Source organism: Amblyomma mixtum, chromosome 5, assembly GCF_055824585.1.
Source record: "Amblyomma mixtum isolate Tamu chromosome 5, ASM5582458v1, whole genome shotgun sequence".
In the NCBI taxonomy this organism is placed as follows: Eukaryota; Metazoa; Arthropoda; class Arachnida; order Ixodida; family Ixodidae; genus Amblyomma; species Amblyomma mixtum.
The window spans coordinates 146,948,029-146,967,530 of NC_143016.1; the positions used below are offsets into that span (position 1 = coordinate 146,948,029).

Here is a 19,502-nt window from a genome sequence, read left to right on the forward strand (position 1 = left end):
TGGGCGACGTTCCTGGTGGCTATTTCAAGTTTTGCCGAGCTTAGTTTCCTGACGAGGGGAGAGGGTTTCCCACCAGATGCAGTGAAGATGGGAATCGAGCCGACGCGGCGGCGCCGAGCGAAAATTATAAGAAAGCCGCTCTGATGATGCTGAATGTCGAAGAAATTCCGCAATTTCACGAGGCTGCCCTCCGTATCTAGGATAGGGCTGGGAGCATCCCGATGGAAACCACAAAGACTGAGCTCGTGGTAAGGGCAGCGGCTATATAAGTGTCCGGCTTCGCAGTGCAAGCACAGCGGGCGGTGGTCGGTGGTGTTCCACGCGTCGGCCGTACTTGGGCCGAGCTGCTGAGGGTGACGGTCGTATATGTAGGTGCAGCGATCGGAAGTGGTTGTGCAGTCGAGTATTGGCGGCATCGTAGTGGCGGTGAGCGACGTACCATAGGCGCGTATGTTACGACGGGCTGTGCAGGCGAAGTGACGACCGGGTATTGCAGCAAGTCAGCGCGCTCCACTTCTTAGACAGCCTCCGTGATGGAACGAAAAACGGGACGGTCAGCAGGCGGAGGCAACTCCTACCTGCTTCCCGGACAACTTCGCGGATGAGCTCGCGAAGGTTTGCGGCGTCGATGGCGCCGAGCGGAAAGCGGGTAGCGGAGAGATTCGACGGTACTCGACAAGTCGACGGTAACGATCCGAGCGCATGGCAACGCATCAATCGATGTCCGCCGCGTAGGTAATTAAGTTTTCCTCTGTTGTCGGAGGATCCTGAAGTCGAAAGTGTCGTTCTTGACGCCCCGCATAAGGACATGCACCTCTTTTCCTCGGTGCTCTGATGATAGGCGCGAATGCTAAGCCGGAAGACGTCTGCGACAAAACTGGTCCTGCTTTCATCGGAGCCCTGGAACCTGGTTTGCAGGAAATCTTTTGCGCTTTCTCGCCGATGCTGGCTCTCGAATCTCCTCCGTAGCTCGTTCTTACAGGCATCCAGGGAATAAGGGACGTCTCGTGATTTTGGTACCAGTGACGTGCAGTGCTCTCCAGACAAAAACACAGATTCTGCAGGCAGCGTTCTGCAGTCCAGCCATTGTGATGGGACACGCTGGAGCCAGTCGTCAATGCCCTTAGTGGCGTCGCCACGAGATGCGGCAACCGCAAGAGAAGCGACGGAGAGGCGCTGAGAGGGAGTCTAGGTTGGGTCACGGCCGATTGTGTCACGCTTAATTCTTGCACGGACCTTTTGTTTTCGTTCGGCAGCGGACATAATTCCGGGGCGTGTCCTTGAAGTCGCCCACTTGCTTGTATCTCAGCGTTCTCTGCGAAGGGTCGGGAGCCCGGGCTTGGAACCGGACTCGGTGTTTCAGGAGGCAGGCAGCTGCACTGCATAGGTCCGTACCTCCGCCAGAGCTTCGAGGGTTGTTGAGGCACACAGAAAACCTAGCAAGACATGAGCGGAATGTTTTTGGAGCCGTCCACATGTGGCCATTTCGACTCAGCAATTTCGCTTGACCTGACACCGCAGTATGGTAGCAAAAATTGCAAGCAAAGCTTACGATGCCACGCAGTCCTCGGGGACCTGAACAAGGATGTCACCTACAGCTAACTATCGCCTACCTCCTATCCAACCAAAGTGATCGAAGTCGAGCTTTGTACAATTCTTCGAAAGGATAGCTCTCCCGGAAAAATATGCATTCCCACCCAACAGTGACATAAAAGGGGTTGTCCACGTTTACACCCACTCCGATGCTCCGTACGACGACTTCCGCAACCCCCACAGCGGCAAATCCTTGGTCCACCGCATAACGGACAGGTGTGGTGCGCGTACTGTGTACTGGGCGCCGAAGACATAGCTGGCAACCACAGGGGACACCCAGAACCATAGCGAGCAGCTTCATGGCCTGTCGCTTCACTAAGGGTCGCCCCACTCTGCTAGACCATACTACTCCTACGCACTTGGACAACCACCGTCAGCACACGGCTCACGCAGAACTCTGTGGGACATAGACAACGCAGTGTCGGCATTCAACCCATAGCGCGTCGTAGCAGCCATCCCTTTCTTAGCTTCTCAGCAGATGGACCAGTATTACTGCGCCGTGTATAGCTCGCTTTCAAACCTGATGTTGTGGACCGTTGGTGCTCATGCGTAAGCGCCACACAGTCGCTACCTCGACCAACATGGCATACGCGACCGATATGAAATCTGAAGCCCCTTCTCTAACAGACATCACTGATGATGACCGCAGAGCAGCCGCTAATCCAGCATACCCGCGGCATGGAAGCTTATGAATTGCTGGACTGCCGAGCTCCCAACTAATCCTCAGCCCGGCACTCCATACCGGCCTGTGTACCGACGCCTCAAGTACATCAACGCAGTGTCATTCAGCGACTACCAAGATGGCATTCGCTCCGCGCCGCAATACCGTCGGGCGGCGCTGGACTCTCCTGGCGATCGCCAAGGGAGTCCGCCGAAAGTGCACTGGCTCAACCCGGACGGATCTCTCTCTCGCCCTTCTGCTTATTCATCCCTTTTACTTTTTTAGACCAAAGAGCCAGCCCTTCCCAATAAACTACTTACTCGGTCGTTTAATTTATCTGCGCTATATTCCGCCATTGTCACAGACTGTTCGCTAAAGCTGGAAATGCCACTGCGTCTTAGTCTGACCCTACCCACTTCTATTCATTTATAGCCGGGCATAAACTTTTATTATTATTATTATTATTATTATTATTATTATTATTATTATTATTATTATTATTATTATTATTATTATTATTATTTCATCACTATTTCATCATTATTATTATTTCATGTTTCATCACTGGACGTGAACTTCGCGCATGCGGAATGTTTAGCGCTGAAGATAACTTGCGGTGCCCGGTGTGTAAATTTGTTAGCTTTATATCGGCCGCCGTGCTCTAGTATCACCCGATTTTTGTTAGAGCTCGAGGAAACATTGAACCTCTGGAATTCCGTGGAAGAGATATGTTTGGTGGGCGACTTAAACATAAACACATTGTGCCCTGCAATGGGCACCGTTTCCGATTACTTGTCTCTCCTGTCCTCATGTGGTTTAATAAATACGACAACAGTTCCCACTCGTGAGGAAATGGTTAACGGTCGTCTAACTAGTTCATGTATTGACCACATTGTCTTCCGGGCTCCTAACTATTCCTTTGCCTCCTGTGTTATTTTACAGCGCTTCGCGGATCACTATCTGGTTGCTTGTCGTTCGTCTCCTTCTTTTCCTTTATCAAATGCTTCACGAAGCGCTGTTCCAAAAAACCTCATCTATATCACTATAGATGACCATAAAGTCTTAGATAGCTTGATCAGCAGCTTTAATTGGTTAGCCATAACTGAGGCTAATTCGCCAGAGAAGGTTTATAGTATCTTCTGCGACCAAATAAGAAAATTTGAGGGCAATTCTAAACGTGTCGTAATAAAAAAGCGCCGAAGAGATTATAACTGGTTGACCGCTGACGTAATGCGTGCCATTTCATACAGAGACGTACTTTGGAGACGATGCAAACGTGTACCAAAAAATCAAGCCTTACGACTGGAATATAAAGCCGCAAGAAACAGGGTGGTCGCTCAACTAAGGTCCACGAAGCGCCAGTACTTTTTTCAGAAATTTCGCCAGTCGTCAAGGAATGCTGCTAAAACGTGGTCACTGATAAACCATCTTCGTGGCAGGAATTCCGCAAGTACCTCCCCGCTTTCTTTCTTTCCGGGAGATTGCATCGAAGTCGCTGATAGCTTTAATCGTTTTTTTGCGCTGTCCTCAGAGAAAGCATCTTCCAGTCGGACATACCAATGCACGTTGAACGAATCAAACTGCGTCCGCTTTTCTAGCCAGCATTACGAAACAAGACTTACATGATATAATCTTTAGCTTCAAGCGAAATAAACCTCCTGGTATTGACGGCTTGTCAGCAGATTTGCTCCAAAGGAATTTCGAGGCATTGTCTGATGTCCTGATTTACATGCTGAACGGTTTTCTACACACTGCATTTTTTCCAGATGAACTTAAAACTGCTGTAGTTAAGCCGTTATTTAAAGGAGGACAGAAAGACGACAAGAAAAACTATCGACCCATCTCGATCTTGCCTATACTTTCCCACATAATCGAAAAATTTCTTTTGAGATCCATGTCATCCTTTGCTGAAAAATTTTCTATTTTGTCAACCCGTCAGTTTGGTTTCGTTCCCGGTCGTGGTACTGTAGCTCTTCTGGAAGAGTTCTCAGATCAACTTTTCTCAGCTTTCGATCAAAATTTGTTCAGTGTTGCTTTATTTTTAGACATTTCAAAAGCTTTTGAAACAGTTCATCACGGCATTTTATTAGAAAAGCTGCACTCCATGGGTTCCAGAGGTCCGTTTTACGATGTGCTCAAGAATTATCTTTCCGGTCGATCACAAGTTGTTGTGTTAGACGGGATGACAAATGTAAGTAGTAAACTTCCATTGAAGGCCGGTGTTCCGCAGGGTTCCATATTATCACCCCTTCTGTTCAATCTGTTTGTTAATGACTTATCCGAAGTAATTTCCAAAGGTCTAATATTTCAATACGCCGACGACACTGTTCTGCTTTCCAAACACTTTTCTTACAACACGGCCATTACTAATCTCCAGAATAACATACACAAAACAATAACTTGGTTCACTAATAACTGTTTGGAAGTTAACCCGGTAAAAACAAAACTCGTTTGCTTCAGATCCCCATTAAAACTACCACCTATAGATGCGCCGGTTTTTCTACATATTCACAACTGCTTTCCCTGTCGGTGCGTGCCGCTCACCTATGTGAATTCGGTAAAATACTTGGGAGTCTTCTTCGACAGTGATATGTCTTGGCACAGCCAGCTATCACACGTCTGCGATAGGCTAAGGAGCGCAGCCTGGTTGTTTTTCCATATAAAATCAATTGTTCCTTTTCACATAAAAAAAAATATTGCGCATGCTCTGGTGTACAGCATTCTTCGATATGGAATTACTATTTTTGCTTTTTGCTCAGCCAGATGGCAAAACAGAGTTGACACTTTATTAAGAAACATACTGACAAATATAGCATATAACGCCCCCTTTTCTGTATCCGATAACATTTTCACAGCCCTTGGTCTTCCATGCTTTCGAACTCTCTTTCTACAGACTGTAGTAGTACGTCATTTCTGGGACAGCATTTTCAAAGTGCATCATGTAGCTTCCCGAAGCCTACGTAGTACCATTCGTTTTAAGGTACCGCGCTCCTCAACAAGGTATGGAGAAGCCAGGCGCTGTGTTTATGTTCCCCAAATTTTTAATGATTTGCCAGAGGAGGTGCTTTCCGCAACATCAAAAAAAGCGTTAAAAATCATGGTTCAGTCATTGTAACACGGTTCTTATTTGTCTAAATTTTCATGATCAGGCACGAAGTGTTAAATTACTATTGTGTTAACATAGGCTCTTGCAGTTTATTTTATCTCTTGTTGATGTCACTTACCTGAACAGTTACACCTTGATCACTACTCATTTCGTGTTATTGTTTTGATATGTTGTGTTAATATTATGCTCATATTTCATGTTTGTATTGCACGTCCGCCTGCCGACTTTGCCGGGCCTAGTCCCTCAAGCCACTAGAGGCTTTGACAGGCCCGTTTCTTTATTATGTATTTACTATGTGCAATAAAAGATATTATTATTATTATTATTATTATTATTATTATTATTATTATTATTATTATTATTATTATTATTATTATTTTGCCGGGCCTAGTCCTGCAAGCCTCCCTTGGCTTTGACAGGCCCGAGTTTGTATGTATTACCATGTGTTGTGGCAATAAAATTATTATTATTATTATTATTATTATTATTATTATTATTATTATTATTATTATTATTATTATTATTATTATTATTATTATTATTATTATTATTATTATTATTATTATTATCTTGGCATGACCACTTGGCATATCTGTGTGCTAAGCTACGGAAGGTTACATGGATACTCTTCAATATGAAGTCTTTGGCGCCGATGTCGGTGAAAAAAACTATAGTTCATGCACTTGCGTACAGTGTTCTCAGATACGGCTTAACTGCATTTGCGCCATCTCCTTCACGCTGGCATTGTCGTATTGATAGTATACTAAAAAACATGTTGAAGAGCATTGTGTACAATTGTCACATGCCATCCGGCACGGACGTCTTTCAGTTCCTAGGTCTTCCGTCATTTCATTCTCTTTTTGTGCAGACAGTTGTTCAGCGGCATTTTTGGAATTCAGACTTTTTAATTATTAATACTCCTAAACGGAAATTAAGGAAAACAATTCGTTATTATGTACCGCGCAGTGTAACTAGATACGGAAAAGCAAGGCGCTGTGCTTATGTACCTGAAATCTTTAATGAATTACCGGATGAAATTTTTGCTGTAACTTCTATGCGTGACCTGAAGATGCATCTGAAAGCCCTGTGTTGATCTTGGTATTCTTCTGTTAGAGTGAAGTTATGCTTAAAATGTTCGTTATTTCATTTATTTTTATTTTTATTTTGACGTATACTCTGGGTTTAGAGTTGAATTTCTGAATACTTGTGCTGTTAACCTGTGTTTTCCAATTTTTGTGTTTTTTTTTGCTCTCGTTTGGGTGTAACGAGAAGCGTTACTGTATCTATTGCCTTTTTTGTAGTCCTGGCCGTAACTGCCGGGCCCAGTCACTCAAGCCTCTTGTTGGCTTTGACGGGCCTGAACCTTATTCTATTAGCTACAAAGTGGCAATAAACATTATTATTATTATTATTATTATTATTATTATTATTATTATTATTATTATTATTGATTTTATTTATTGTTATTATGATTTGAACCTTCACGTCAGGTTTTCATTGACAGGTGTGCCGCATAGGAACCTTTTTCACAGGATTTAATTGTCGGGAATGCCTTTTATTTCACGTTAATTGTCGTGAGTCTCTTTTCTTTCACTTTACCTGTCAGAAACGGGGAACCCTTTCTATGTTACTTCGATTTGTTTGTTGTATATTAAATACAATAAATACCTGTGTATTGCTGTCCAAACATGCCGGGCCAAGTCCTACAAGCCGCTTGTGGCTTAGACAGGCCTGTTGAGTTTTGTAATGAAATATGATGGCAATAAATTATTATTATTATTATTATTATCATCATCATTGTTGTAGTCACATTGGTATTATTATGTTACTAAAACAGGTAATGGGGCACTGTGTACTTTTAAGGTGGAACAAAGAAATCCTACGGATTAAACTCCGTCCACTGACGCTGGCCTATGTGCGTCCCTCCACACAGGTGTACACGAGCATCCTGAAGTACAGCCGACCGCCGTTCGTGAACCGCGAGGCGCAGTGGCACTTCGGCGACAACAACATGACCGCCGAGCAGCTTTTCTTCTACGCTTACGCCTCGGTACGTGGGGTCTTCGGGGAGGGTGCTGTTACGGAGAGCGAGATGCGTGAGTAATTTAGCACAGAAGTGTCTAAAGACTTAGCTGAGGCAGGTTAGACTGTGCTTGACTGGTAAAACCGTACCAAAAAAAGCGAAATAATTGATACAGCTCCTATGGCAACCCAAACACTAGCCTAAGCAGGCACTGCTGAAGCCAACGCATGGTAACAGGTTGCCGACAGATTGGTGGCCCCTTGTTTCCCTCATACCCACTGCAGTGGCTTAGCCGCTACGTCGTTCGGCTGCTGAGCCCCAAGGTCGTGGGTTCGATCCTGGCCTCTACGGGTGCTTTCCGAGAGAGGCCATGTGCGAAAACGCCCGGGTACGCAGAGTCCGGTTCGCGTTAAGGAGTCGATGCGATCGAAATTAATCTGCAGCCCTCCGATTTGGCATGCCTCTCTCTCTATCCAAGGAGTTGCTTCGGCACTGCAAATCCACCAACCAGCCATACTTCCTCGGTCGGACACCAGCGCTGCTCTGCTATACTGGATAAGAGCCACAGCTTCAGTCTTGCAACTAATATTTTTTGCTACAGGAGATTGTTAGAAGCTCACGTTTGTAACTTTTTCGTTCGACAAGCAACAAGAAAAGAATCATTTTCTGTCTTCAGCGGGCAGCCAGGAAAGGCTGCCTTTCGAAGCGAGAAGAATACCACAAACAGACGGCAACATTGTTTTTGAGTCAGATGTGAACGCAAAAGTGCCTTGCGGGTTCCGACACAAAAATCTGGGAGTAGAAAATTGGCACAGTTCACCCAGCCATAGCTCGCAGGAGGTGGTGACATCCTTCAAGTGCCACTTCCAAGGAGCACACAGCTTACCATTGCTGACAACAGCACGACCGGAAGCACCTTTTTCACTAGTTTGAGTAGTAATTGAGTACTCACAGAGAACTAATATTTAGGCGCATATTGCGTTACAACGAAAGCATGGGTAAAATTGGGTTTTGAGGAAAGGAAATGGCGCAGTAATTGTCTCACATCTCGGCGGACACCAGACCCGCGCCGTAACGGAAGGGAGGATGGTGGGAGTGAAAGAAGAAAGGGAGAAAGAGGTGCCGTAGTGGAGGTCTCCGGAATAATTTCGACCACCTGGGAGTCTTTAACATGCACTGAGATCGCACAGCACACGGGTGCCTTTGCGTTTCGGCTCTATCAAAACGCTGCCGTCACGGCCGGGTTCGAAACCGGGAACTCCGGCTCAGCAGCTGAGCGCGCTAACCACTGAGCCACCGCGGCGGGTGGAACCATTTTGCAGTTGTCTTTCACAAGATAGTACCTCATCCGAATCACGCATTAAGATTCGCGCTTTCCGCTCACAGAATATGTGCTCGGCGCTGAGCTCCAGGACGGACTATGAACGCCGAATGCGTGGACCCATCGCCCCAGCAAGCTTCAGGTGAGCAGCGCGCGCTTCCACAACTACCCTTCCGTCTCGACTTCTGATACGTTCTTTTTCTAAGGCTGGAGTGATGAGGAACCCTGCTCTGCCTGTCGTACAGCTTTAATGGACAGGCACGGCCAAACGCAAAATTCTAAAGCGGCCGCGTACGTTCCACAGAAAAAGAGGGAGCGTCCCTGAGCTTTGACAACGCTGGTCACGCATTTCTTGCTCACGCCATACCCTCCTCCTTCCACGGTAACCACCTTCGGGTTAGGCATTCCTCCGCTCTCGCTACACACTCCTCCTACCGCAGCAGCAGTGACAGCTACCCTCCTGGTGCTCCAGCTGCACTCCCTCCCCCCTCACCATACCCTCCTCCTTGCAAAGTAATCACGACTACTGCTGCTACTTTCCTACAGCTACTATAACTACTACGGCTATACAGCTACTACTCCTTCTAAAATTAATACTACTAGTAGTATTACTGCTGCTGCTGCTGCTACTACTACCACTGCTACTACTACTACTACTACTACTACTACTACTATTACTACTACTACTACTACTACTACTACTACTACTACTACTGCTGCTGCTACTACTACTACTACTACTACTACTACTACTACTACTACTACTGCTACTACTACTACTACTACTAGTACTACCACTACTACTATTATTACTACTACTACTACTACTACTACTACTACTACTACTACTACTACTACTACTACTACTACTACTACTACTACTACTACTAGTACTACTACTAATACTACTACTACTACTACTACTACTACTACTACTGCTGCTGCTACTACTACTACTACTACTACTACTACTACTACTACCACTACAACAACAACAACCACGACGATGCCGAACCTAGGGAACAGGCCGTCAAAAACAATCGCTGTGAAATGAATCTCCCGCGTACGAGCCTTCGCCCACTACCCCAGTCCACCCTCCAGTAGGCAACCACCCACAAGAAGCCGACGGTGCAAGATGAAAGCAAATTGAAAGACGCAATACGAAGGCTATCGACGTATACGCGAAATATACAACCGATTCTTGTTGTCACGCAGTGCAAAGTTCTTGGCTTCCCTTTGCATGCGTCCAAGAATGTGCACGCCCTCCACCACGCTGTCACCACCTACCACTCGGTAACTCACCTCCTGCGGCGCGTGGTCACTCGACGCTCAGGTCTCCACGAGGCTCATGCGTGCCGAGTTGCCCACGCGCTGGCCCTCAACAAGGTCTTGTACTTTGCACCCTACGCTTCCTTCACTCAGACTCAACTTAACGCTCTCGATACTGCCCTTGTGGGCCTCTACAAGGCAGCTTTCAACCTCCCTATCACTACCTCTACCGCTAAGCTCTTTGCCACAGGCCTCTTCCATCCTCTCCGTTCTCTTCTCACTCTCCATCGTGACTCACAGCTAGCCCGGCTTCCTCTTACCCGTAAGGCTCAGTGGTTATCGACTCAAGTGGGTATCTCGCCCATTCCCATCTCCTCGTGTACCTCTCATATTCCCACCCCGGCTCCCAATCTTCGTATCCTCCCCCTCCCGACCAACATGTCCCCCGTCCTGCACGCCGGCCGTCGTCATCCGGCCGCGCAGCACCATTCCCCTCTTTCTGATACCCGGGTGTAGCCTACACGGATGACTCCTTCGTGGCTCCTCGAGGTTCGTGCGGCTACGCCGTGTACCATCTCCACCTTCCCGCTCCTGAAACCCACACCAGCGGGCCGTATCTACGCCCTCCGGACGTATTGTCCCTCGAGGTCCTCGCCATTGTGCATGCCCTCCATGTATTTGCCCTCCTTCCCTCTCTCCAAGATACACAGTCTATTCATATTCACAAGCCCCTATACACCACATACAGAACCGCACCCTAACCCCTCCTCTCCAACAGGAGGTCGAACGAGCGGTCTTCGCATTGCAGATTTCCATCGTTTTCCTTCGCTGGGTCCCTGGGCATGCAGGGATTCACGGCAATGAGCTGGCCCATCAGCTCGCCCGCGACACACTTTTCCAGGCACCGTTGATCCCCTGGCCCGAGCCCTTAGAGGACGGTGGGAGACTCACCCTTCGCCGCACCATAAAAGAGGTCTATCTCGAGCTCCGCCTCGACAAAAGCCTTTACCCTCCCCCTCATTCATCACTCACGGTACCGGAGGCTCGCCTTCTTCGGCACATCGAAATGAATGCAGTCATCACCCCATCCCGCCTCTTTCTCTATCGCTATCGATCGGACCCTTCCTGTCCCAATTGCCCCTGTATCTATGCGGACCTGGCAGATTGCCTCTTCTATTGCCCGGCTGCTCAGCAGTCGGGTTCCTACCCCCCACCTTCCTTATCCATCACCACCTGGCTCGACTGGCTTGACGCTGAAGGGTAGGAAGAACAGCGACTTGTGGTCGCCCAGGCGGTCGACATGCTCGGCCTGTAAATTATGGCCGAATAAAGGTCTGCTACTACTACTGGCAGTTCGGCGGCAGTGCGCTAACCACACCTGTCTAAGGAACGTTCTCTGCACTCTGCTTTTGCAGATTTTCTGCACGGCGCATCCTGCGCTACCTCACAACGAAAACCCGTTCGCCGTGTTCCAGACAGCATTCTGGAAGCAAGATCATCGTTTGCAACTCCATACCTACGTCACGGAAATCTACAGGGGAAGAGGCTATCAGCGCTTCCGGGGCCATTCACGGCATAAAAAGGCATCCTCAACGAGCCCACCACGCAGTTCGGCGGCAGTGCGCTAACCACACCTGTCTAAGGAACGTTCTCTGCTCTCTGCTTTTGCAGATTTTCTGCACGGCGCATCCTGCGCTACCTCACAACGAAAACCCGTTCGCCGTGTTCCAGACAGCATTCTGGAAGCAAGATCATCGTTTGCAACGCCATACCTACGTCACGGAAATCTACAGGGGAAGAGGCTATCAGCGCTTCCGGGGCCATTTACGGCATAAAAAGGCATCCTCAACGAGCCCACCACGCAGTTCGGCGGCAGTGCGCTAACCACACCTGTCTAAGGAACGTTCTCTGCTCTCTGCTTTTGCAGGTGAGAATTCCAGTGTGCAACTGTTTCTACCCTGTGTATTTTGTCTGTTATTGTGGTGCACTGCTGCCGAATACTGCCCTTGCTGCATGATGTGTTAGAATGGGGAAGGGGAACGTGAAAAACGCTGGAAAAGAGTCTGAAAAAGAAACCACAGATATGAAGGAGCTGCAAGAGTTGGTAACCGCATTTGAAAATTTTAAGCGTGATTTCAGGGCTGAAATGCGCGAGCTTAAAGACAGTGTTTCATTCTGCACTGATGTTTGCACCGAAGTGAAGAATACAGCCGATGAAATAAAGCAGCTCAGGCAAGAAATGCAAGAAATTTTCAGACAGAACCAGGAACTGAAGGCCGAAAACGAACGCTTAGCGCGCAAATGTGAAGACCTTGAGCAATATCAACGATTGAACAACCTAGAAATCAAAGGTGTTTCCTCCGGAACTGATCCCCTCACTGTGGTTCAAAAGATAGGTGACCATGTTGGTGAAAAAGTTGATACTGCTGATATCGATGCATGCCACTGGGTTCGTACGCAGAATTCAGATGTGCAAAGCATCATCGTGCGGTTTGTGCGCAGAAGCAAGCGAAATGACATTCTGAACAAATGCAGAAAAAAAAGAGTTGATACCACTGTGTTGGGTGATGAAACCGGAAAACCAATTTTTGTCAATGAACACCTAACTCAGGCAAACAAGGTACTGCTTTCTGCTGCAATCAAGAAAAAGAAGGAAAACGGTTGGAAGTTCGTTTGGACTGCAGGCGGAAAAATACTTGCCCGTAAAGAAGAACATGGGTCGGCTATTCAAATCGCTAGTCACGCTGACCTGGCCCTGATTACTGCATAAGAGTAGCAAGCGAAACACCAGCAAACACACCAGCACACTACAGGTTAAGCATGTGTAGCTACTATAGCGCCCAGGAATTCAATAACCAGCTCAGCAACATTGATAGTACTTTTTCCGCAATGCATGTGAACATTCGAAGTATTAAAAGAAAGAGTGACGATATAAATACGTTTCTCGAACCGTTCAAAATAAATTATGACATCCTGGCCTTTTCCGAGACATGGATTACAACTCCTGATGATGCACCACTTTTCTCCGGCTACGTTCCTCGGCATGTATATCGCGAACACAAGAGAGGCGGAGGAATTTCTGTATATTTTAAGGAAACACTCACGTATGAAATATTACAAGATTTCTCATTTATATCACCAGATATTGAATGCCTAGGAGCACGAGTCGGGAAGTTTGTGATCTTAGTTGTGTATCGTCCTCCAATGGGGCACAAAAGAAACTTCTTGCAATTTCTTGACACGTTTTTTTCCTTCGTTGGTACAAAACAATATTCATGCGTTATTCTGGGAGATATAAACATAGACCTTTCTTCCAATGACTTGCACGCCAGCGAACTAAAGACTCTGCTTTCTATATACGATTCCGAAAACAGCATACGCATGCCAACAAGAATAACCACACAGAGTGGAACACTGTTAGACGTATGCGTAACAAATTTAGAACCTCATCAATTTTATTCTGGAGTGCTCTCATCTGACTTGAGCGACCACTTGCCATTATTTTTTATTGCGGTATCCCAAAAGAAAACCAGGAAAGACCCGGATGCGCTGCTTCATACGCGTCGAAAAATCACAGATGAAACTCTGCAGTGCTTTGCTCGTCTGATAGAAAGAGTTGATTGGAGTGAAATCTATAAACAAAAAGACGCTAACAAAGCCTTCGATATATTCTTCACCTTGTTATGTTCCTCGTATGATGTGGCATTTCCAGAAGAAAACGTTATTTCTCGTAGAAACAAAAAATTCCGAAAACCATGGATGAATTCACTTCTTTACAGCCGCATAAAAACAAAGGACAAAATGTACCACGAATTTTTACACAAAAGAGACCCGGGTTTATTTTTGAAATTTAAAAAGTACCGGAACGCACTAACATCCGATCTGAAGAAAGCTAAGGTAGAATACTTCCATAGTAAATTCGATAGCATAAGAGAAAATCCTAGAAAGGTGTGGGATGCAGTAAATACGCTCACTGGAAGAACTAAAAAGTGTTTAAACATTACTGAAATCACCATTGATGGCAAGATTGTGCGCGGTGAAGCTCTCGCCAATGCTATGAACATGCATTTTATTAAAGTAGGCTCGAATGCCTGTACAACAAAGAATTGCACTGATCAGTCAGTATCGACCATAGCACCGTTATGCGAGTCAATTTAATGCGCCCAACAACACCTCACGAAGTATAAATGTTAATAAACAAGCTTAAAAATAATGCTGCTGCTGGAATCGATGTCATCGGCCCGATTGAGTTGAAATATATATCCGCTGTGATATCCGTTAGTTTGGCCTTTATTATAAATCTTACGTTGTCCACAGGAGTCTTTCCACAGAAGTTAAAGGTAGCAAGAGTCACCCCAATATATAAAGGCGCGGGCCCTGAAAACCTAGCAAATTACCGCCCTATATCCGTCCTGCCAACGCTTTCAAAAATTTTTGAAGGTGTCATTCATAACCGATTAGTATCTTTTTTTTGATAAACATAACATTATTACAGAAAGTCAATATGGTTTTCGAAAAGGGAAATCAACGGAGCAGGCTTTGTTATACATTAAGGATAAAATAATTTCTAACATAGAGGATCGAAAATACACAGTAGGACTTTTTCTCGATATTAAAAAGGCGTTCGATTCTATCCAATACAACATCTTACTACACAAATTATCTGTGTACGGTGTACGTGGTGTTGCCCTGCAACTTCTATCTTCTTATCTTTATGATCGCTATCAAATAGTACTCATTAATGGCTCAAGTTCATCACAGTTAAAACTAACTCAGGGTGTCCCACAGGGATCGATATTAGGACCGTTGCTCTTCCTCGCGTATATTAATGATATTGTGAAGTTACCTGAATCACCAGAGATCATTATGTATGCAGATGACACTAATATTTTTTTCACATCGCATGAGATAACAGCGCTCGAAACCAAAGTAAATAACTACCTAGTGCACCTGCCCAGCTGGCTGAAGGAAAATATGCTAGAACTGAATTCAAAAAAGACAACATTTATCGTATTTCGCCCAATTAACAAACCACTGCACAATACAATAACACTTAAGTTTGATGACCAATGTCTTTCCTCGGTTAAAGAACAAAAATTCCTTGGCGTATGGTTCCAGGAAGAATTGTCATGGACGCCACATGTGAATCATCTAACAATTGAACTAGCACGAACCGTAGGATGTTTATACAAAGTAGGGCACATAATTCCTCTATGGCTAAAACAACTGTTGTACAACTCCCTGTTCTATTCAAAACTAATATATGGGATGATGGTGTGGGGAACCACAACAAAAGGTAATTACAATAAATTTATAATACTGCAGAAAAAGATATTACGTTGTTATGAAAATTATTATGGACGTTACCAGCTCCTACAAACTTCTCCTTTGTTCTTAAAATATAAAATGCTGAGGGCCGACCAGCAATACTGCTATAAACTACTTCAGTTCGTACAACTCCGGAAGCTGCACATTTGCGACAGGGAAGAAAACTGTACTTATCCTTTCCGACACAATAAAAGACGCATGCCAAAAACTAGAACCAATTATGGTAAACAAACAGTTCCTTATCAAATCGCTTCAATTCTTAATAAACTTGAAGGTAACTTGAATTTCGCATCTAATCTTAGCACATTCAAAACGCACATTAAAGATGTCCTAATAATATCAGGTGTTTTGTACGGGGAGTGACGAGTGCCTATGACATGGATACACAGGATGTATCCTTCTCTTGTACCATGGTTTTTCACTTTATTTTTGTTATAAGTGTCCTTCAATGTATTGTATACTGAAAAAAATCTCTGTATAATATCCTTGCATTCTTTTGTACTTATCATACTATGTTAATGTTGTGATTATAATGGCATATTTTACCCACATTTGTTTTAATTATGTGACTTACTTTCTTGTTATGCTGAAATTTGTATTGCGCTTCCGTCGACTGCAGAGGGACAGAGGCCTCGTCAGGCGCCACAGCCTTTAGCCTCTGCCCCTGCAGCAGATGCTGTAACTGCTCTGCTCAAATAAATCTTTTCTTTCTTACTATGAAGATGGCAAGTTGCACTAAAAGAGTTCACGAAATGAGATTTTTTCCTAAATGACAGAATTATTTTTTCGCGTCCATCCCTATCTCCTGCGCTGCGTGTCAACGATTGTACAAAACATGTCTTCCTTTGTACTTTGCGAAAACATGAATCCGTTATCACTGGCAATTTTAAGCTCTCAGGAGCCTCAGTGTGGCGTGTTGATAGCATGCTTAGCTCTTGATACAATTATGACAATAAGACGTCTGGTTAGTAACCATGTTTCAGCCTCACCTTTCGGAAACGTATACATTCCGAACTTATCTCCAAATTAACCACATCACGAATAATTAGCGTTAAATCAGCTTTCAAATAATCAGTTAACTTTAAAAGCTGCTCTTGAACAGCGCATGATATACGCTAATTTTCGCATAGCTGTCTTCATCTTTGTGCAGTAAGGACCTACATTCTCTAGAAGGTGCGTTTTAGGGTAGAAATCGGGCTTAACCCGGCTTCTCAGAAGTACGATGAGTATGCAAGAACCGGGTAAATTCGGGCTTTACCCGAAAGCGAAGCGCCCTACTATGAAGTGGCACATCGGAGCTGCCACTGCCGTGGTGGAAAATGGTGTGAAGAATTACCTGACACCGTTCCCTTTGCTGAAAATGGAGTCGCAGATCGGGTAGAGTAATCTGAACATTGGCAACAATAATTTCTGAAAAAAAAAAGTACATGGCACATTCTTGCCAGGCCTTGCAAGGCAAATTTCTGTGACCCTACTTTTGTGCCCACACAGCAAAGCTCACCTGTACAACAATCAAAGTGCAACCTCATCTATGCATCTTTAAGATCACCCATTTCGTCGTAAACGTACATGTGTACGCAGCACTGTGCGCACGGTGTACACAGTACCCACTGCGTACTCCTATTTCTGCCGACATTGCACTGCTAAGTAACTGAGTAGAGGAATTGTACTGCGTGAGTGATGTCCTCAGGCTCAAAGCTGAACTGTAGGACTAAAACTTATAATGAAGGAACGAAATGTTCAGCCGTCTGGGAAATGATGAACTGTTTACGAAATAAAGTAGTAGTCTGAACAAGTTGGTGTTCTCTTTATCCCTTGTGTGCTGTTACGCTATTATTGCAGTCATGAGTTTACGAAAGTCAGCGAGGTAATTGAACTCATGAAGGAGCTAGACACCGCAGCGGACACGGGACAGAGAAAGAAGGTGTGTAGGTGTGTCGTCTTCTTTCTCTGTCCCGTGTCCGCTGCGGTGTCTAGCTCCTTCATGTCTCACCAACTGGCCTACACATCTACCCTCCTAATTGAACTCATATATCTAGGTTGAGTAGTGACCGCAGATCTGGACCATGAGAGTGAAACAGCTGGGGGAATAAGAATGGGGATGAAAGCATATGTTACATATGTTTTTGGGTCATATATAGCTCACCGATACCGTGCAAGAGGAAGAGGAAAGTACATATAAGATCTGTCTTGGAGGCACTCACCTATGGGGCTGTAACTTTGACGCTGTCCCAACACACTGCCGGGAGCAACCGGCCACACGTGTTACAGCAGACAGCTGGGATAGTTTGGTGATTGTAACGTGGTCAGACAAGCTAGCCTGCTTCGCAAGTACGAGCACGGGAGAGCAAATGGTGGACACAAAAACACCGGACATTGACTAAAGTTTATTCGCATAACCTGGACATCGCAGGTCATGTAAACAGTAGTGGTACGACGTCGTACAGAGGGTGATTTTCTATCGCCTTCAATTATTTTTTTCTTCTATTACTGTCTGGTGTGCACTTCCCTCCTTTCTGACACCTCTGACCCCGCCTGATGTTATGCCTGTCGAACCGCCTGTCGATTAACTTGATGTGGTGTCCAGCGCTGGTTGTCTCCGACACTCTTCCTCGTGTCAATATATTTATCGCTACCTATCGTGTCTTGACGCATCACAGGCCGCAATACTTTTTTCTTATATACAATAGCGTTATGAGTCCCATGGGATCAAAATGCGCCGTCAGTCACAGAATTCGCCCATTGGACGAAGGGAAGTAACGTAACCAGACGTGAATTGACGACACGGGTAAAGGCGTCGACAATTGCGAATACTATCGTATTGCCACAAATAATAAAATTAGGTGTTCCTGTGAATTTTTTCTTTATTGCTTAAATAATGCTTACAGCACTGCGAATAAAGCGAAAGCGTGTGAGTAATCGGGCATCTTATGCCAATCTGCCTTTTGTCTCTGAGTTCTGCGTTTATGTCGAGACGAAAGAACCTCCGCGGAGGAGGATGGACAGAGCCGGAACGCATAAACCTCGAGAGCATGTTTCATTGTCCGCTCACTTGTGCCACTACTCGGTTTCAGGGTGAACATTCCCCTGCAGAACATGCGTGCCTTCGCCGAGACCTTCGACTGCGACGAGCGCACCAAGATGAACCCGGAGAGGAGGTGCATCATATGGTGACTCGCGGGCCCGCCTTCAGCCCCGAGGGCCACACTGATTGGACAACGATGTCCACCATACGTTCTGAGGCCAATCCAATGTTTTTTTTTTCGTTAAGACTCATTATCCGAATATGAGATACGTGTTGGCAAACCCGACATGTGCATGCGTCCATTTTTACTATACCAGCTCGTCGCGACAAGCTAGCTGCTCATAGCCGTCATTATTCCTTTTTATTTTTGTATTATTGTTTGATATTTCAAAATTTCCAGCCAGCCAAGGCAGGGTTGGTATGAAGAGACATTATTGCACTGCAGGGAGCCCGACTTTCGCCCAGCGCCTGCTGTCGAGGCTTCAGATAACGGTTTTGATGCGTTGGCATTAGAACACACATTATCGCAAAAAGTGTCCGGCGTTGGTGTGTGAAGCTTCAGTTGACAGGAGGAAAAGCGGAGAGAGAAATCCCCCTTTCAGGAAGCAGCAGGGAGGGAGTGGGAAGAGGAATAGTGGGTCAGAGGCGATGGGTGGCGAGAGGGGTACCTCGGTTGCCAATCAGAGTCGACGGGTAGGGACAGTGGAAATTGGTACGGCGTGTCACAGTGTGATTGCTGGATTGGGTCGGAAAAGTGCAGAAAGGGCATTTATTTATTCAATTTATTTACATATACTGTAGCCCCGATGGGGCTATTGCAGGAGTGGGAGGAAGAACAAAAAAGAAAAGGAAGAGAGAGACAACATATTCAAAAGTGAACGCCATTAAAACACAACAGTAATTCAATAGACTAATTACAGATTTGCAACAACGTTGAAAATTAAGTTTTATTCCTGGGGGCATACATCACCGGGTAAAGAATTCCATCTTTCGATAACACATGGGAAAAAATGGTGTGCCCTACGGTGATTGATTGAGTGGATCGGGCCGTTGGCTGCCACGGTCTAAACCCGTCAGCGGTAGGTGCTGGTCCTTCCAATGGGAGAGGGGGGGGGGGAGGAAAGGGCACTAATTGTAACGCAAACTCTGTCGCAACAATCTCATTGATCGTCTGTA

The 19,502-nt window shown here is 45.6% G+C and overlaps 1 protein-coding gene across 1 annotated transcript in view; it reads left to right on the forward strand.

The window, feature by feature from the left end:
• LOC149344027 (endothelin-converting enzyme 1-like) overlaps window positions 1-18,475 on the forward strand; it is a 64,091-nt gene extending 45,616 nt beyond the window's left edge. Inside the window, exons 21-23 of the mRNA XM_089542542.1 lie at window positions 7,294-7,410; window positions 8,770-8,846; window positions 18,376-18,475. Coding sequence (XP_089398668.1) covers window positions 7,294-7,410; window positions 8,770-8,846; window positions 18,376-18,475 — 294 coding nt within the window. The remainder of the gene's footprint in view (window positions 1-7,293; window positions 7,411-8,769; window positions 8,847-18,375) is intronic.
• The last annotated feature ends 1,027 nt before the right edge of the window (window positions 18,476-19,502 follow it).